At 43.4% G+C, this 18,300-nt stretch overlaps 3 protein-coding genes across 7 annotated transcripts; all 3 read right to left on the bottom strand.

The window, feature by feature from the left end:
- Nucleotides 1–877: 877 nt before the first annotated feature.
- LOC6572277 (eukaryotic translation initiation factor 2-alpha kinase) lies at nt 878–6,651 on the bottom strand. 4 transcript variants are annotated; one of them, XR_006356721.1, is made up of 5 exons: nt 6,129–6,651; nt 4,346–5,087; nt 3,104–4,273; nt 1,105–3,042; nt 878–1,045 (listed from the first exon to the last, which is right to left on the bottom strand). XR_006356721.1 is itself a non-coding variant. In XM_001998381.4 (4 exons), exons 1-4 carry the CDS (start codon nt 6,359–6,361, stop codon nt 1,657–1,659), a joined length of 3,531 nt encoding a protein of 1,176 aa, XP_001998417.1. In that variant the 5' UTR covers nt 6,362–6,651; the 3' UTR covers nt 878–1,656. The 4 variants fall into 4 exon arrangements, 3 of the variants coding, with proteins under 3 accessions (XP_001998417.1, XP_043863549.1, XP_043863550.1); XM_001998381.4 differs by having other exon boundaries at nt 878–3,042; XM_044007614.1 differs by lacking the exon at nt 6,129–6,651 and adding an exon at nt 5,864–5,922 and having other exon boundaries at nt 878–3,042.
- A 142-nt stretch (nt 6,652–6,793) lies between these two features.
- LOC6572278 (protein RER1) lies at nt 6,794–8,614 on the bottom strand. The gene is made up of 2 exons (XM_044007616.1): nt 8,053–8,614; nt 6,794–7,995 (listed from the first exon to the last, which is right to left on the bottom strand). Exons 1-2 carry the CDS (start codon nt 8,134–8,136, stop codon nt 7,453–7,455), a joined length of 627 nt encoding a protein of 208 aa, XP_043863551.1. The 5' UTR covers nt 8,137–8,614; the 3' UTR covers nt 6,794–7,452.
- Nucleotides 8,615–8,757: 143 nt separating this feature from the next.
- On the bottom strand, nt 8,758–18,074 carry LOC6572279 (E3 SUMO-protein ligase RanBP2). Of its 2 annotated transcripts, XM_001998383.4 has the most exons (6): nt 17,714–18,068; nt 14,493–17,346; nt 11,018–14,241; nt 10,078–10,939; nt 9,216–9,995; nt 8,758–9,156 (listed from the first exon to the last, which is right to left on the bottom strand). In XM_001998383.4, exons 1-6 carry the CDS (start codon nt 17,783–17,785, stop codon nt 8,843–8,845), a joined length of 8,106 nt encoding a protein of 2,701 aa, XP_001998419.1. In that variant the 5' UTR covers nt 17,786–18,068; the 3' UTR covers nt 8,758–8,842. The 2 variants fall into 2 exon arrangements, with proteins under 2 accessions (XP_001998419.1, XP_032584111.1); XM_032728220.2 differs by lacking the exons at nt 9,216–9,995; nt 10,078–10,939 and having other exon boundaries at nt 13,222–14,241; nt 17,714–18,074.
- Nucleotides 18,075–18,300: the final 226 nt, after the last annotated feature.

The following is an 18,300-nucleotide window of genomic DNA, read 5'->3' as shown; positions in this document are numbered from 1 at the left end:
GACGCTGAAGTTCTTATATAGATGTCTCATAGGAAGCCTGAACATCCATGCATTTGTATGAAATATACGTATTGTACTTACATATATAATAAACTATGTATAATACATGCATTTGGTTCGAGTTTTCTCTCATGATTTCGAACGATTACGAATTCGTCAAAATGGCTGTTAATTTTTTTGAATATATAATATGCTAAAACCGAGTCACATTTAATAACAAAAAAAAAAAAAACTAAACTAAAGCAACTAAATTAATATAACGATTATAACTAATATACACAAAAGCAAACACACACTTGCGGTTGAGTTATATATTTAAGCAACGCGTTGCCTGTAGTTATAATATATATTTAAAATGGAAATTTAAATTACAAACATTTACGAATCAAATGCAATATGCTTCAGCCGCTTATTGTTTGTTTAGTGCGTTCAAAAATGAAAATAAAAATTATAATAATAATAATAATAATTAAGAGCTAGAAACTAAAGTTAAGGCAGTTATTTATATACGAGTACACCTGTATTTACAACAACAACAACACAAAGATGGCAGAATAGAAATTCTTTTTAATACAAGATCTATACACCCACACAAAGGTAAAGACAAAGACAAAGCAAAGACAAAAACAAAGACAAAAAGAAACACACGCCGCAACTAACTAACTATTAAGCAATGAAAAATGAAGCCTCAACATAATAATCATTATAGTACTAGTACTTATATATGTGCTTATATTATGCCATGTGTATGTATTGTTTTTGCAATCTGCGTGCGTTAAGACGCAACTATATATAACGACTAATCCGTTAGCAATGTAGAGAACGTTTTTGGAAAACTGCAAACCCAAATAAAAATGAATGAAACAATAGAAGAAAATGCAGTTGTATCATTTTATGGACTTTTAATAATGCGACGTGAATGGTATATTTATGTAAACTTATTTATATTCAGTTCACAAAAATTTCAATATTTCTATAAATTTGAAGTCTTTTGACATAACATATATTATCCAATTGTTTAAAATCCTCATCTTCATATAAAAAACTTGAATATAAAAGAGGCAAATATATGATTTAAGTACTTGTTCGTATTTGAATACATACTCATTTGTCTCGGAACATAAATTTCATCTGATGCCACAAAAATTATATTTTTTATGTTGTTACATTTTTCTTTTATTTCTTTCACTTATCGTTAAAACAAAAAACGTGTTCGTCAGAATTTAATTGAAAACAATTGATTTTGTAAATAATTCTAAAATCCGTTCATATAACTAACTAATAAAATAGCTTCAGGATAAGTATACAAACGATTAGGAGTTTACCTAAATTCTAGTGACGTTAGTTAGTTCTAGTTACGTTTGCTTCAAAAACCTAATGTATTTTTACCTTCACATTTGAAAGTAAAACAAACTGCATAGCTCACTATATGAACTTTAATAATAACTATAATTTACAATAGGCATGAATAAAATGAATAACTTAAAATTAGTTGAATGCTCGATTCGCATTTCAGCCGCTAAACGAATAGCCAACGTGCCTTGAGTAATAATTGAATATTTAAAAAAAATTGATAACTTATAATCAAATGTTGATGACTTAATTTAACTTAAAGCTATGGGTTCATACACCAACGTCCCTCGGCTGTTGTCTTTATCACTGATGCTGTTCGCTGTTGGTGCTAAAAGTGCGGCTGCGACTCAGCCGACGTGTGGCTGCCTCAATCGCTGCCTGTTCGCTGTGGCCATCTACCATGCGTTCGGGCAGCTGTAGAATTTCGTGCAGCTGCTGTTTCAGCTGATTTGTTTGCGGCCGCTCCGCTGGCTGCGAAGAGAGCATCTTTTGAAGCAACTCATACTGCTCCGGATGTTGTTTGACAAAGTCCTCAGGATAGTGGCCATCCCTCAAGGCACGAAGAGTCTTAATGCGTTCCATTTCAGTGGAAAAATAAACATGCAGCTCAAAAAATATTAAGCCCAGCGAATATATATCCACCTTGTAGTCATAATTCTGACCACGTAATTGCTCTGGTGACATGTACAGATGGGTGCCCACCAACTGCGTGTGGCGGGCGCAAGACGGTAGACCAGATTGATCACCGCAATCATTTAAGATATTTGGAATATCCGCCATGTCGGTAACGAGTCCAAAGTCGCCAATCTTGATCTGTCCATCCTTGGAAAAAAATATGTTACTAGGCTTCAGATCGCGATGTATTAGGCCCTTTAGGTGGACATATTCTACCGCATCCACAATCTGGTGGAAGATGTGAGCGATATGCGCGGCACGCGCCTCGGTGCGATTGTCCCGCAGCCAGTCGCGCAGACTCTCCTTGCGGCATAGCTGCATTTGTATATAAAGGTAAACCTTATTCGGCTTAGCTGTGTTCCCGTTCTGCGTAGTAGAGTTTGACAATACTATCTGGTTGCTGTGTGACTGTGTTTGCATCTGTTGGTTGTGATTGTGATTATTATGATTATGAGGTAGCGCCAACGTCGATGGTTTGCGCCTGGGCGATACTTCAGCGTCATCATCTGTGCCGCTGCTGTTGCCCTTCGAACGAACCGATTCGATTTGAAATGAATTAGATAGCTGATGCTGCGTGTAATTGATGTTCTTCAAATCAAAGGATGCAGAGTGCACATCAAAGGACACAGCGGTCGGTTGGGTACGCTGCTGGATCTCGTTACTAGGTGGCATCGGCTGCTTCTCGCTCAAGTCTATTTCGTCTGCATGGAGAGCCGCTGACTGTGATTCGCTGCGAAATTCAATAAGCGAATCATCATCATCATCTTCGTTGTATTTTGCATTGCGGCTGAACGATTTGTCGCCATGCCCATAATCATTGCTACAGGCAGTGCTGTTCACAGTATCCGAGACCCAAGAAGCTAGATCATGATGCTTTTTATGTGGATGATTTGGAAAAGTTGGCATGCTGCTGCCATCCGGAGTTTCAATTTGTATGGAAGTTGACATTTCGTGTGCCAACAGCTTACGGTCCTCCTCTTCCTGCCAGCCTACAGGTGGTGTTTCTACCCAGGACTGCAATAAAAAAATTTATTATATTTCTACCACTTGAAATATAAGTTAAATAGAGACATACATGAAAGTATCGCACGATATTTTGGTGCTCGCAGCTGGCCAAGGTCCGCGCCTCACGCAGCACACGTTGACGCGAGGACTCCTTATTCGGCAATGTTATACGTTTGATCGCATAATGATTTTCATCCAACTTGTTCTTTGCCTCAAAGACCACACCAAATCCGCCTCGACCCAGGCATTGCATCAGGTCGAAGTCTGATTGAAAACGCGATATAAAATGCTCACCGGAATTTGTGGTCGACTCTGAAATGGACCGCTGCAAGCGCCTAACACTTGAAGCGTTGTTATTTTGATTTCCACGCTGCTGGTGATGGTTCCCTGCCAAGGACTGCACTGGCCCCAAAAGCGCCTGGGTAGATGCCTCCGTCGCTTCAATGGCCGTCTGAACAGGCACATGTCTCTCGATGACAAAGTACTCACGTTCCACTCGTTGATTGCGATGGCCCATAAACATGTTGAGCAGCACCGCTGAGGTGAACGCAATGACCACAATCTCCTTCCACCAGAACCACAGCGAGAGAATGATAACCTTGACAGGTGCATCAATATCGTCCAAGCTGAAGCCCAGATCATCATTGATACTCTGATTTCCGCCAGCTGCATTTGATTTGCCACCTTCTTCTTCTTCGTTAGTGCTCGGTGGCTTCTCTATAGCAGGCAAGTCAGTGGGTGTATCATTAGCGCCACATTCCAGCTTACCACTTTGCTTGCTCAGCTGGGAGTCGGTGTAGAAATAGAAACCATTCCCATTTACAAACTCCGAGGCATTCAAGACTGACTGCGCTGCCACAGCCAAGTTCTGGTCGTCATATCGAACTAATTCATTTCTCCCATAGTCCTCTGATATGATTACTTTATCGCGCTCGTTCTGGAATAGCACTAATGAGTTTTTGCTGGCTGCAATCGGCCTCCAGGGTATTCGCGGCAGAGAACTTGTATCGCCCGAAAGCTGTTGATACTGCTGCGACTGAAACATAATTTCTTCTCGCAAACGAATGGACTCCTGTATATACAACTGCTTTTCGTACATGCCCAAATAGATGGAGGGCGCATGGATGGGCTTGCCCTCCACGTGCTGTTCAGCCTGCCAATGAGCCGAACCAAAAAGATCGATGGACTCCAATTCGTCGGCTTCATTTGTGTGCCATACACTCACAATGGGATTGTTAAACTGTGAAGTAAAATAAGGCGAGTTATCTTATCTATATCTTTACAAAATTTTAATTTGGTTCTACACACTCACCTGGTGCTTCCAGAGCATTAGCTGGGGATCACTCTTGCTGAATGCACACACAATGCCCTCTGGCACTACAACTCTTATATCCACATCCAAGACAGCCAGTTCAATGTCGCTACGCGGCTCCTCATGACAATCATCGGCTCGAATCAGATTCAACTCGTGCTGTCCAACGCTAAAATTCCAGCGCTCAATGCCTGTACGGGACTCTACGGCCCGTACTGTTTGAGTCTGGCGACGGATCACGATAACGTCGTCCAGAAGCGAATTGTGTGGAACAATGTAACCATCTTCATCCCTCAATTCCTCATCAACATGCTCTTCATTATGATCATTCTTATCTTGTGCGCTAATTGTATCGTTAATGACACGCTCCTCATTCGTGGCATTCACACAGCCATTTATGGAACACTCGTAAAGGAGCTGCCCAGTTCTCACGGAAACGCCATAGTTACGTGTCTCCTTGCCGCCGGAGATAACAAGATCATCACTGAACTTAGCGCTGGAGCTAAGCAAGTTCTCTGCAGTAATGGGTATGGGATCAATGGAATCGCCATCGAATTTGTAAATACCTCCACTCAGGGATGGTATCATGCGTACAAACTGTCCATTATTAGTTAGCTCTAGGCGATGAATGCTTGATGAGATGAGTGGACCGGGTCCAGTTTCAATGCTCCATCGCTGTTTGCCTGATTTTGCAATATCCAAAGCGCTGAGGCGACCATCTAGCGTAGTGATATACAATAATCTGCAGAGAAAAATGAAATTAATTTTCAATATAGAAATCTCAAAATGGACATTTTTTAGCAATTAATCAATATATACCCTATACTTTACAGTTGTCTACAGCTCGATACATTTTTTAAGCTCCTACATCAGCAAGTTCACGCAAATCAATACAATATACTTCACAGTTGTCCTCAGTTCTATAAAACAAAAAATTAAAGCTCTTACATCAAGGGGTGACACTAGGCTGTATATACCCTTTACTCTACAACGGTTCGATAAAACAAAATAAAGCCCTTATAGAGGCCCACACTGTTATCTAACCCACCAATGCTCGAAATACACATCACAGTTACATTACCTGTGGTGATGGCATGAGAGGTGTTGTTAGTGGACTTGTGAAACGTAAACAGAATTATGCGCAAAAAAATCAGTCAACAAGTGTTCGCCGCTAAGAAAAAAGCTACACGCACATGCATGAACACACACACACCTACCTATACACACACTGCCCACACACACCTGCTAAAGATGGCACAGAAGCAGACTTGGCGTCTGACCGGACAGCAAAACAAAAGCGAAAAGAATGGTGAAATTCGAAATTGCTTTGCATAAAACGTTTTGAAATTCTAAGCTTTGAGAGAAATTATAATCGCACGTTCTACAGCTAAATTTATTCTAATTACCAGGCAAATAGTTGTTGTTTGTTCTGTGTTTAGTTTGTTTTTTGTTATTAATATTAATGTATACAACTTTACAGTCAATTAGTTAGTGTTAAACACTTGACACATGACTCACCGTCGGTTTGATAAGCTCGAACAAACATCAAATTTATTTGACATGATTTGTACTGATGCCAGGATATTGTGAATTCACATTCGAGCTCTACACTGCTTAATTTCAACTATTATTCAATCGCATTACATTTGCAGTGCATAGTTCTAACTGCGTTTTCTTCATACTTGCACTGTTTATTTGCGAACTTTCGAGAACAACTCCACATACATGTGTATGTATGTATGTCTCTTAGAAACAAAATGCTTGTGTAGGTTCTTCGTCTTACCTTCGTCCAATGCTTCGTTCCTGCTGCTCCACACAGTGCGGTATTCCAGGTGGAGTTGGCTTCGCCGCTTGCAGATCCGATTCGCTTGACTCTTCGGGCAATGGTGATGATGCTGACAAACCTTCAACTGAAGGCATTACTAAAGCAGATGTAACTAATGATGTGATCATGGTGTAAAGGATGAGGCGACGGCGTCGAATTATGAGGCCATTTAGAACATTTTTTATTGCCATTATACGTGGGTGCCGTATTTTTGTAATTAGAACACCTGAGTGTTGAGTTAGCTGTTAATTGGATTTTTTGACGACGTCGGCGACAGATTCGTCGACGGCGCTGAAGAGTTTACTTTGGTTACAATAGCAGCAGGAGCGCCCATCAAAGCGAAGGCACATTGCTGCATTACTCGGACGACGTAGAACAAAAACAATTACAAATTGTTATAAACTATTTTCTTAGACTATCACAACACACTGCGTGGTGCAGTTTCGCAACAGCGATGTCCGTATTAGGGCTGGGTAAAAGTGTGACCAGTTTCGAGCAGTCGCAATGTATGTACCAGGGCTGCCAACGCAAGAAAAGTAAAGTGGCAACTCCAACTATTACACTCTTCGCGCACTAACCAGTGCTTCGCGCCAAAATCAAATTCCAATTTATCCGATGTACTCTTAGTTTCATTTGTTTTTATTTTATTCATATGATGCACCCAGTTCAAACCTTCTTTAGTTCATTATATTCTAACATTTTGTATAGTTAACGCTAACAATATATGTAAAAACAAAAATACATATCTAGCCAAGGTGTGTAATCAAAAAATTTAGGATTCCGTAATTCTACTTTTTGGATTTGAAAAAGGTAAAGTTAATTTTAAGTCATAATCGTTAGCTAGAATATTGAACTGTTGTTTGTGGAACAGAAGTTGCATAGAAATAAATATAAGATAATAAAGAAATTATATAAACAATAAACAATTTTTTGCACAAAACGCCGCACGACAACGTAATAAATCAAAAACTAAATAAATGAATGCCTCATAAACAAAATAGCATGCTAGCTTGAATACAATGATGGAACCCGAAATTATTGCAGATGTGTGGTTTACATGAATTTGTTTGAGTTTTTACTTAGTTTCCGATATAACTTCCTAATATTCCTCAATTGCTATGATTTGCGGTGGTTTAGCAGTAACCGTGGACGTCCCTGCAGCCGCTGAACTTGCTGCCGCCGTTGAGGCTGAGTTGTCTACGGTTGATGTTACTACTGCTGATGCCGTTGCTGTTGTTGCACCTGTTGTCGTTTGTGTGTCCGGCGTCTGTGCGGCTAATTGTCACTTTGAGCTAGCTCCTCCAATACTGGGGCCACCGCCCGCAACCTCGCTGACGCGCTGATATCGTGGCTTATTCCGGGTAAACGGTAAGTACTTGTACTTGATCATATGCTTAATTTGCCGCTTCATCGTTATGCAGAAAAGTGTAATAAAATACATGACTAATATTGGCCAGAAGACAGGCACATTGAAAAAGTCGAAGAACGTGCAAAATAGGCCAATTGCAGTGCTTTTTGTCACCGACAGCCAGAACTTGAATTCGGGCAGTCGTCGTATGAATGGTCGAAACTCCTCATTGCTATGCCTGGGTAAATTCGGTCCCTCGTCGTCATCTTCTTGCGCATATGGATCAAATTCCGGATCGATTTTTGGCGTCAAAAATGCAATGAACAGATTCAAGTGATAGATTCCAAGGGCGTAACACACAATATACCAGCCCTGATAGATGAATATTCGCAGTACAAATAGAAGCAACACGAATCCGGCAAACACCCATCGCATACGTGTGTGCGGCGTAGAGCGATCAAGGGATGATTGGTAGATCTGTAATCAGCGATGAGTCAATGAAATGCGTTCTATAATCAATATACACTCACTTACCTGTGATAAACGCAGAAAGAACTTTTTAACGCCGCCCCCGCCACTGGTCGACGTCGACGTACTCGGACTGTCTTCATTCATCATTGTGACCGTAGTTTGGTGTAGCGCCTGCTACCCCTCCGCAAACAGCTACCCGCTTTTTTCTCACTCGCAATGGTAGAAATTTTGTCTTCTCGATAGTTTGGCGTCAAACTTTCGATGCAGCTGGCGACGCAATAGCGACGTCAAAAACAAAAAAACAAAAAAAAAGAAAACAACTACAATCACCTCTTCAAGTGTAAATTATTTCATTGCCCTGCTGCGACGTCTCCTCCTGATCGACCTCCTTCCTCTTTCTAATACAAAATGCTTGTTTTTGTGTCGACTCAGATGTCAATGTGTATTTCAAGTATCAATGCCTGCTGCTGACGATTTCTATATAAATTTAGCACGTTTGGTGTTTACAAAATAATGTATTAATTAGATTACTAATCGTGTCGGCATCACTAATTTATTGTTCTTTTTTCACACAGTTCACCACGTCATTATGTCAAATGTAGTGCACTCTCTCACATTATCTGTCAAGCGTACTAGTGTTGTAAAACCCGCACATAGCAGTGCTGCTCGGCGAAATAGTAACCAGTGCTGTAAGCCTCAAAATAAAGTAATAACGATGCTGCCAGATCGCTCGCAAACGATATTCAAATTCAAATCAAAAGCTCGAAATATGAATTCATTTCATTTTTATTACTTTTCAATCTTATATAACAATGAAATATTAGTTTTTAGCTTAGGACACATAAATATTAATTCAAGTTTCAGATTGAGACTCTGACGCATGCGACGCTTTGGCGTCAGCTATGCACATCTGTACAGTCTCTAAGAACTTTTGCGCAATCTCTTCTTTCTTAAAACGACAGGCAAGACGTTCCATTTCACCCTCACTCGATTCGGCATAGTTAAAGTTCGCCCAAATGAAGCTCTTCTTTTGTCCGTTCATGTACTCCATGCTGAATGACTCACCTATCTGCATGTTGAGTACCAGCTTGAAAATTTGCTCACGACGCATTAAAATACGACAAGTTTTCAAAGTTTTATGCTTTAAAATCTTTATCTCGCCCACTCCTATAGAAATGTTAATTAAACATTAATCAATAATTTTAAAATGTATTTGCAAAACTTACCGCGCTCCTTCCACTCCTTGGTATCCGAAATGTATCGATATAATGTGGCGCGCTCGCCAAACAGTTTGTCCTCATCCTCCTCTCCAGTGGTCACCACAATTTCATTGGGCAGAGCTATGATGGGCTCGTAATGCGGATCGTAGTTATCGTCGTCATTATTGTTTTCAACACTGTTGTCTTGTGTGTCTGCTGGAGTTGATGTGTTGCACGGCGCTTTGAAGTTTTTAAAAGCATCTTGGTGTGTCAATCCAAAGAAGCCACCGGACTCCGATTTTTGAAAGCCAATCGGATTACTGGACCCCTTCGCTGCTAAACTTGCAAAATCGTCGCTTCCAGCTAATCCAGCGAAACAATTCAAATTTCCTTGATCAGCTATCGTGGAGGCAACGACTGCCTTCGTCCCAATAGATGCGGCAGCAATATTCTCTTTGTTATCCTTTATCTGATTCTGGTTGTTTATCATGTCGGCAAATGACATGGTTTTATCTTTTGCTAGATTGCCAAAAGAGGGTGTCACACTCGATCCGGCGATGCTGCCAAACGTTACACCAGATGAAACGTTACTGCTGGTGTTTGTTAAGTTGTTTTCGCCAAACGGGCTGAAAGTTAGCTTGGGTGTTTCGCTTTGATTGGCTGCCTGTGGCTGACCGCCAAATATCGAAGTTGTCTGATTATTAATCTTGTTATCCGAGCCACTAAAACCTCCAAAGATCGAATTCGACTGCTGCGCCTTGCCTGTGCTGCCTCCAAACCACGATGTACTCTGCGCAAATGGTTTATCTAAGGACAAAATGTATTGAGATCAAAAGCGAAACATATGAAAATGCACCTTGCTTCAGTGTAACCTGAAACCAATTCTTACCCGAATTGCCGAAAACGAAGCCACCTCCTACATCGGCCGACTGCTTCGTATTCAGTTTGGATGACGCTGCTGAGGCTGTTGTGGAGTTAGCGGAGACAGCATTGCTAAAACCACCGAAACTACTCGATTTATCTGAGGTGTTGTTGGCCGATAAAGAACTGGCCTTAAGTAAGCCTCGACTGGCCAACGAAACACCTTCTTGCACTTGAGGCTTGTCCTGTGCCTGGGGTGTGGGTATTTGCAATTCAGGCAAAGTCAGTGGCAGCGCTCTTATTTCCCCTTTAACCTTTGGCGGCTGCCCATAGTCAAACTTTTCTGGCTCGCAACCACGACAGCCGGCGCACGTCGACTCTGCAGTTAGAAACTCGCAGCTAAGCGACAGTTTTTTTGCTAGTAACTTGATTTCATCGGAAACGACCGATTGTTTCTCATTGGGTTTACTAGGAGTAGCACTCAATTGCGCTTCTTGTTGGGTTTCCTCCTCTGCAATGGGCTGGGCTGTGCCGTTCAGCGCACTCTTCACTGCAGTATGGAATGCCTGAGCAATTTCCGCGTTCTTGAAACGCAAAGCGAATCGTTCCAGCACAGACTCGCCCTCACTGAAGTCGTGCACAGCAAACATCCAGGATTTTTCATCTTTGGGCTTGTAGATCACGCTCGAGTTGAGCACATGGTTCAGACAGATCTTGAGGACTTGCTCTCGACGCATAACAACACGCAGATTATTGGTCTCCTTATGACGCAGGATTTTTACATTTCCCAAGCCCCGTTCTTTCCACTCGCCATCTTCAGACAGGCGATAAAGCTTGGCACGTTGAACATAGAGCAGATGCTCATCCTCCTCTCCGGTCTTCACATCAACCTAGAAGATTCGATTATTATTATACAAATATTTCAATTAATTATATTTTGCATTTATAAACAATGGTATATTACTTACCTTATCCGGTAGCGGAATTACGGGTGCAAAATATGTATTGTTCTCCTCCTCTTCCACATTGCTCTCATCATCGTTGCTTACATCAGCGCCTCCAAGATTTCGTGTGGGACTCTTTGGCGGCTGCTGCTGTTGCTGCTGCGGTTGCTGTTGCTTCTGCTCCTGCTGCTGGCTCTTTGGCATTGAGAAACTAAATTTGTTGGAAGCCAAAGAACTGCTGTTTGAACCTGTCGTTGGCATAAAACTAAAACTGGCCGATTGAAAGATGCTGCCCTCGGTGGTCTTATTCGGCAAAGCGCTAGATTCTGTGGTTGATGACTTGCTGGTTGACACTGGCGCACCAAAACCAAAAGTAAACTTGGTTGAAGGAGCTGGAAAGCTCGCAAAGCCGCTTCCTTCAAGTTTGTTGCCTTTCTTTGGCACGCTGTCATCCTTCGGCGCCTCACACGCCACACAGTACAATTGAGCTGCATCGTTTGAAGTATAGCAATCTTTACAGCTCCAGCTGCCCGTCTTTGGCTTGAAGGCATCGCCAAAACCAAGAGTTTTGGGTGTTTCTGTCACAGGGGCCGGGGCCTTAACACTCGATACGCCATTACCAGAATTAGTACCGGCTGTTGGATTTGCAGTAGTTGCGGTTGTTGTTGTTGCGGTAGTCGCAACTGGATCCGCTGGGGGCTGCACTTTATCCACCGCCGGTTTCACACCAAAGCTAAAGGTTGGTGTCACTGTGCTCTGGCCAAAGCCAAAAGAGAATTTGCCGGCGCTGCTACTTAGGTTGAGAGCACCACTCTGGCCCAATCCCGATGTCTTTGGTGGCACAGTGTCATCCTTGGGACCTTCGCAGGCCACACAATAAAGTTGTGCAGCATCGTTAACGGTATAGCAGCCCTGACAGTTCCAGCTGCCGGCTTTCGGCTTGAAAGCATCCCCAAAGCCCTGAACTTTGGTTTCCGAGTCCTTATTTGAATTCTTCTCAACCTGTTTGGTTTGATTGGGCTCCTCCTTTGACATAGCCGCCTGCGCCTTCAGTATCGTGTCGTAAAACTCCTTACATACGTCAGCAGTCTTGAATCTCACACATAACATCTCTATGGTTGGCTCTTGTTCCGCATAATCCTGTCCCGCCCAGGTCAGGGCATTCTGTGAGTTCTTTGCATATTGGAATTTTGTGTCTGGTAGGATCCGCTGGTTGCAACACAATTTGAGCACCTGTTCGCGACGCATGAGCAAACGCACAACAGTCGGATCTGATTTCATTTGTAAAATCTTAATGTTACCCAATCCACGCTCCTTCCACTCGTTGGTCGCCTTATCAAAGCGCATCAACTTCGCGCGATGCTCGAATAGCACCAATTCATCCTCCTCGCCAGTGACGACCTCGACAAGTTCTGGCAAAGGAATCACAGGCGCAAATTGTGCTGTCGGAACATATTCCTCCTCAGCCTCCGCATCCGATGTGTTCGATCGATTTAAATTATTTTGCTGGGATTCCGTTATGGGTTGCTGCTGATTTTGCTGAGGCTGTGCGGTGGTTTTTTGCTGAGTTGCTTCCGATTTGCCAAAGAGGTTGCTGCCAAAGTTAAAGGCGGTGGTAAAAGGTGTGTTGTTGTGACTTGTGGTGCTCGTGTCACCCACAGCCGAAACGCTGCCAAAGGACAGATTGACAGCTGATGGCTTAGTGCCTAGACTACCAAAGTTGAAATTGGCAAATGGCGACGTCGTAGCTGCAGTAGTGTTTGTTGAACTGGGCACGTTGCCAAACAGTGTCTTGGGCACTACGGAATCGGTTTTGGGCTGAGTGGCACCCACTTTATTTGAGTCGGTTTGCTTGGGCACCGCATTCGTTGCAGGAGTGCTGGTCACAAAGCTGTTAACAGCGCTACTCTTGGCCAGACTCAATGCGGGCGGTAAGACTTCCGTGTTGACTGCCTCCTTTGCCGCCTTTTCGAAAGCCAACTTAAACTCTTTGGCTGTCTCGGCCAGCTTAAAGCGCACCAAAAACTTTTCCAACCTCAACTTTTCATCAGCAAAATCGTTGGCTGCCCAGAGGAATGACTTCTCCTCCTTATCCTGCTCGGGTGTCGTAATGGTCATACCTGACGTAATTTTGTGATTCGCGCAAATCTTATGGGTTTGGTCACGACGCATCAGAATGCGGGTGCATCCGGTTGTTTGATTCTTTAAAATCTTGATGATACCAATACCGCGCTCCTTCCACTCTTTGTCAATGTGCCGGAACAGTTTGGCTCGATGACTAAACTCAACTATTTCATTCTCCTCACCAGTTCGCACTTCTATCTCATCTGGCAGCGGTATGATACCTTGGAAATCTGGTCGCGGATCATAGTCAAGCTCAGCGGATGCATCTCCTGCACCAAAACTATTGTTTGCTTCATTACCAACGCTGTCGTTGTTTGCCGCCGCATCCGCTGCCATTTCTCTCTGCTTCTCGGCCGCAGCCTGTGCGACCTGCGTCTTAAATGAAAATGTGGACGGAGATAGTCCACTGAAAATGTTGCTCGAAGTTTTATTGCCGAGATTGAAAGTAAAATCACTTCCGGCAAGTACTGGCGGCTCTGTGGTCTGTACTAGACTTGGCTTAATATGCTGCGGCGGTATGGTGACGCTAAGCGTGGGTTGAGCCGTGGCAACTGCTGTCTTGGGAAGCGGATCTGAGCTGGTGATGACCACATTGGCTGGTGGCTCCTTTTCCACGGGCTGATTATTAAGGGCGCGATTGAAAACAGCAGCAGGAGCTGGTATTGGAGCAGCGGATGTGGTGCTGACCGAAGTAACGGATGTGGACGCAGCACTTGCGGACAGATTTACTGGAGCTGGAGCTGCGGGCACAGATGCAGATATAGAAGTAATTACTCCAGCAGTGGATAGGGAAATTGATGTTGTCGCTGCCATGGGCTTCTGCTGCGCCAGAGGAGGCTGCACTGATGGCGGCAGTTGTTGAGTCGCTTGTCCAACACTCTGTGGAACTGGAACGGAAGCTGGCCCAAAGGGTGTAGGTGCACTGTTGAAAAAGTTTGCTGTGGAAACTATGGGCACATTCGGCGCTGCTGGCGGCTGGCTGAACTGTGACTGCGGAGCTTGCGGAATCACTAAACTGGATGGCGGCGGCGGCATTCCATAATTCAATCCCTCAATAAACGGTGCTCCTGTCGGATTTTGATACATATTTGGCGGCACTCCGAAATTGGTTGGTGGGCGTGGACCTGCATAAGAAGTAGATGTAAATGTATTCATTATTTAATTAATACTGAAATAAATAATCTGTTAACTGCCAAAGACAAATTTCGACTGTGTTCCTAAGCCATGTAAACTACTGTAATGAATTTTTTTTAAAGACAAATCTAGATGCTAACTCGACGTTTTATGTAAAGCTAGATTAGATGACAAGTGCTTATAAATAACTATATATACATTCATTACAATCTTACGGTTTTGAATAATTTTAAAAGCTTACCATAGAAAGGCGGCGGCAGGTTTGTTGGCGCCGGAGGAGTTCTCATGAACTGAGCCTGGCTAGCAAAGTAGTTGTACATCTGATTCTGATTGAACATGGGACTGTTGTATGCTGCATTCGAATGGGGAGCATTTCCAGCTGGCGGAAAGAATCGATCTTGGGCATTATGAGCTGGTGGCACAGTGTTCAGGAAATTCGTCTGGATCGCATCATCCAAGTTCAGGTATTCATCCAGACCCAGAGCAGCCGCAGCTGCCGCCGCGTCAACCTCGCGGGTTTGCGATTCATTTCCACTTATCTTGCACTTTTTGAGCAATTCTTCAAGACTATCAAACTTGTCCGCTAAGGTTTTGACTTCCTGTCGCATGGCCTCCATTCCGTCACCCACATCAACCTTTAGCGTATCCAATTGCTTGCTGAGCTCTTTCATTGTATGCTCCAGCTGTAGAGTGGCAAGGTTCTGCGACTCCGCTTGGCGTCTCGAGCGATTGAGGGAACGATTAAGTGCATTTGCAGCGCCGGTATAAAAATCATCCTCTGCATCCTCATACGCACTGGAGTTGTTATGATGTTCAGGTGAACAGTATGGCTCATCAGACATGGAAACCTTCAGTTCACGCTGCACCACAGAGTTCAACGGATGATCGACAGCATTGCCCAGCAAAGCCTTCGTTTCTCTCAGGCATTCTATGCGTCGCTCCTGAAAGTTTTGCCGAGCCACTCGAGAGGCGTGGCTGGACTCTGCCAGTTGACGATAGGACTCTGCTTGCAGATAAGTGGCCATTGGCAACCTCAGGCCACGTATGTCCTTCACAAACTCTTGCAAATTTCCCATCTTTATTGACCGCCTGTTCAAATAGGAGAGTGCATCTTCAGCCAACGTCTCGATCTGCGTCCACACGTCGCTGGCATTTGCATTTAAATACTTAAAGTATCTGTAAAACGGTTCCAACTTATGCTCTTGATGGCGTATCATCATGCTTATGGCCAGCTTGTAGAAGGCCTCGATTCGCTGCTCCAAACAGGGAGCATCCTCACGGCTGGCTAGCAGCTTGCCCAGCTGCAGCAGCATTATTATCTCAATGTGCGGCTCGTTCTGGCAGCGTATCACTTCTAGACCAAATTGGAGCTGATCTCGACTCTCAACGCGATCAGTCATATTGACGTTGTCATGGATGCGCTGCATTACATTCCACCAGGTGTTCTGTTCCGTCGTTATTAGCTCGTTGCGTCCAACAATGTTAGCAAATGGAAACATAAACGGACGATCGGCCGCAATGCGATTGCCGACATGGGAGCTGTTGTAAGTCTCACGCTGCACCTCCAACCTGCGCTGTGCCTGAAGCACCACAGCATACAGGAATACGTCAACATCCACTTGGCAAAGAGTGTCCACGCTACAGTTGCTCAAATCCTTTTTACTGTCTCGCCGGAACGCTTTGTAGAAGTGGACGCGCGGCGCCTCAGCTAAATTCTCCGCACTGAGCGCTAAGTAAACATGATGCTCCAGGGTTGGTGGAGCTAGCTTAAGCGCCAGCTGCTCGAACTCCTCGATCTCGGCTACGGAAGGCCACTCGTACAGTGGTTGCTGCAGGCGCTGATCCTGCACCAAATGCGACGACTTTTCCTTCAGCTTTGTTTCGGGGTGCGTGTATAGCTGTTGATAGAGCTGTGAGCGCCACTGGCTGTCCACGCAACGCTGCCGCGCCGTCTCTAATAGCTCAGTGCTGCTAGGCCAAAGGCCTTGCACTTGATTGACTGCATCATTTGGAGGAGTTTGCACACAGCCGTGCAGCGTACGCCCCAGCTGAGCACACCGAAAGGCGGCTTGATGCTGCCAGAGCTCCAGTAGCTTCTGTTGCACACTGCTACAGTGACGTTGCCAGTAAGAGGATTTCTCCTTAATTGAGTTCTGTTGATATCCAAGCAAGAGCAACGGCAGAGCCGCACGCACCGTGCTGAACCATTTGTTTTTGTTGCTCAACATTTCGCGCTTGAAGAGCACCGTTGCAGCGTGTAAAAGAAACTGTCCAGAGTAGTGTTCCAGGCAACGCTGGTGCAGTTCATGGCCGTTATTTATCGATAGCTGATCGGCAAGGAGACTAAACTTGTATACATATTGATCAAGTTTGAAGAGCAGAGCGAGGCTTTCCCCCAGACTGTTGTTGGTATCGGACTGAAGATTCAGCTGAAGGAGACGATCGATAGTGATTAGCAATAGCTGCCAGAACGGCCAGTCCTTCGATATATCTTTGGACTCGCTCTTGAGCAGCACCATCCAAATGGCATCGTACCACTCGATCGATTGAGACTGAGCCGGCATTTCCATTTCCGTTTTATATGCATACTTGAACGCTTCATCGATGCGTTTCTTCTCCAAGAATGTTTGTATCAGACGCAACTGCAACAAACTGTTATTCGGATGCGACATCAGCTCTTTTTTAATAACCAGCTCCATCGAATTATTCTGCTCGGCTGAATCCGCTGTGCTGGCCGTAGCGCGCATACGTAGAGCAAGTAGCAGCTCGCTTTCCTGCAGATCCTCAACCTTGCTGGCCAACTCTAGCCAAAAGGAAGCCCGGTCCGGGCTGCAAAGATTACTTTGTTCAATAAGTAGTTTGCAACTCTCCTTTATCACGTCCGGCTGCTTCGGATTTAACTGAATAGATCGTTGATAATGATCCAAAGCCTTTTGATAATCCGGCTGCTTTTGCTGTTTGTAGCATCGGGCGATTAGCTTATGAGCACCAGCATCATCGTTGATCTTTAAAAACGCATTCAAGTGTTCAATAGCCTTTGAGTATTCTTGTATCTTGCTGTACAAGCGGCCAACCGCCCAACCTTTCATGTCGCGCTGTTATGATGGGAGTAAAGCAAAGTGAACATAACCTCAATTAGCATTTTAGTATAAACTGTATGTTTAGTTGTAATATTGTGAGTCTTAATTTAGTATTAGCATTCGTTCTCATTTATTTTGTATTCTTATTTAAATTAATAATACACAAATTTTCCTTATTATACTCGTACATTCTCGCAAAGCGGCTTCTTGACATCATATTAAGAGACGCCGACAGCCAAATGCTCATACATACATACATATGTATATACGTATGCATGTGTACATATGCATGTATGCGCATTAATGGCGGGCGCCTATTTCGCAAGCGTTGCTAGAAAAAAACTTTGATCCAAGAATATTGATATTAATGCATACAACTAACCTCTGAGCCAGGCGGCACCTTCGAAAACATCTTGTGGACATGCTCATCTACCTCTTTCCGAGTTGTAAACATTTTGTCAATTCCAATTACGTTAGTAGCTTGTATTATTCACTTTCTTGTGTGCAAAAATGTGCCTCGTCCTCGCTCGTCATATACTCAGCGACAGACTAAAGCAATTTTCTTATATTTTAAGAAAAGGATACTATATTTTTATGAGCTCGTTGTTATACTTTTATGTATTGTTCTTGCTTGTTCTTATAACAAAAATAACTTTTTATTTTTTAATGCGATCAGAACAGCAATTAACTACTTTTTAGCGCGCACGCAGCGCCGAGTTGTGCAAATATGCTTATAAGATCAATCGGTATATCGATATACGTCCAAACTTATCGAAATACGCCGAAATTGTTGATTATACAAACATTTTATTCAATTTAGTTACACTTTGCATTATTGCATACAAACTTTAACCAATTTTATCTGGGTACATACAATACAATATTTTGATAAATAACTCCTAAATTACAGTAAAGTATGACCAAAGAAATAAAATCTTTAATCCTGTACAATTAGAAACTATCGATTAG

This window comes from Drosophila mojavensis, unplaced genomic scaffold (genome assembly GCF_018153725.1).
Source record: "Drosophila mojavensis isolate 15081-1352.22 unplaced genomic scaffold, ASM1815372v1 contig_19, whole genome shotgun sequence".
Lineage (NCBI taxonomy): Eukaryota > Metazoa > Arthropoda > Insecta > Diptera > Drosophilidae > Drosophila > Drosophila mojavensis.
Note: the sequence above shows the minus strand (reverse complement) of the source record. Positions and strands in the feature narration are given on the sequence as shown.

Bases quoted from the DNA above. Each gene is read 5' to 3' on its own strand.
- LOC6572279 (XM_001998383.4), bottom strand. From the start codon at position 17,785: ATGTTTACAACTCGGAAAGAGGTAGATGAGCATGTCCACAAGATGTTT. The intron at 17,347-17,713 runs GTTAGTTGTATG...CCATCATAACAG, and splicing joins AGGTGCCGCCTGGCTCAGAG to CGCGACATGAAAGGTTGGGC. The intron at 10,940-11,017 runs GTAAGTAATATA...CGAATCTTCTAG, and splicing joins TAATTCCGCTACCGGATAAG to GTTGATGTGAAGACCGGAGA.
- LOC6572278 (XM_044007616.1), bottom strand. From the start codon at position 8,136: ATGATGAATGAAGACAGTCCGAGTACGTCGACGTCGACCAGTGGCGGG. The intron at 7,996-8,052 runs GTAAGTGAGTGT...CGCTGATTACAG, and splicing joins TCTTTCTGCGTTTATCACAG to ATCTACCAATCATCCCTTGA.
- LOC6572277 (XM_001998381.4), bottom strand. From the start codon at position 6,361: ATGGCAATAAAAAATGTTCTAAATGGCCTCATAATTCGACGCCGTCGC. The intron at 4,274-4,345 runs GTGAGTGTGTAG...TTTACTTCACAG, and splicing joins TAATGCTCTGGAAGCACCAG to TTTAACAATCCCATTGTGAG. The intron at 3,043-3,103 runs GTATGTCTCTAT...TTTTTATTGCAG, and splicing joins ATATCGTGCGATACTTTCAT to TCCTGGGTAGAAACACCACC.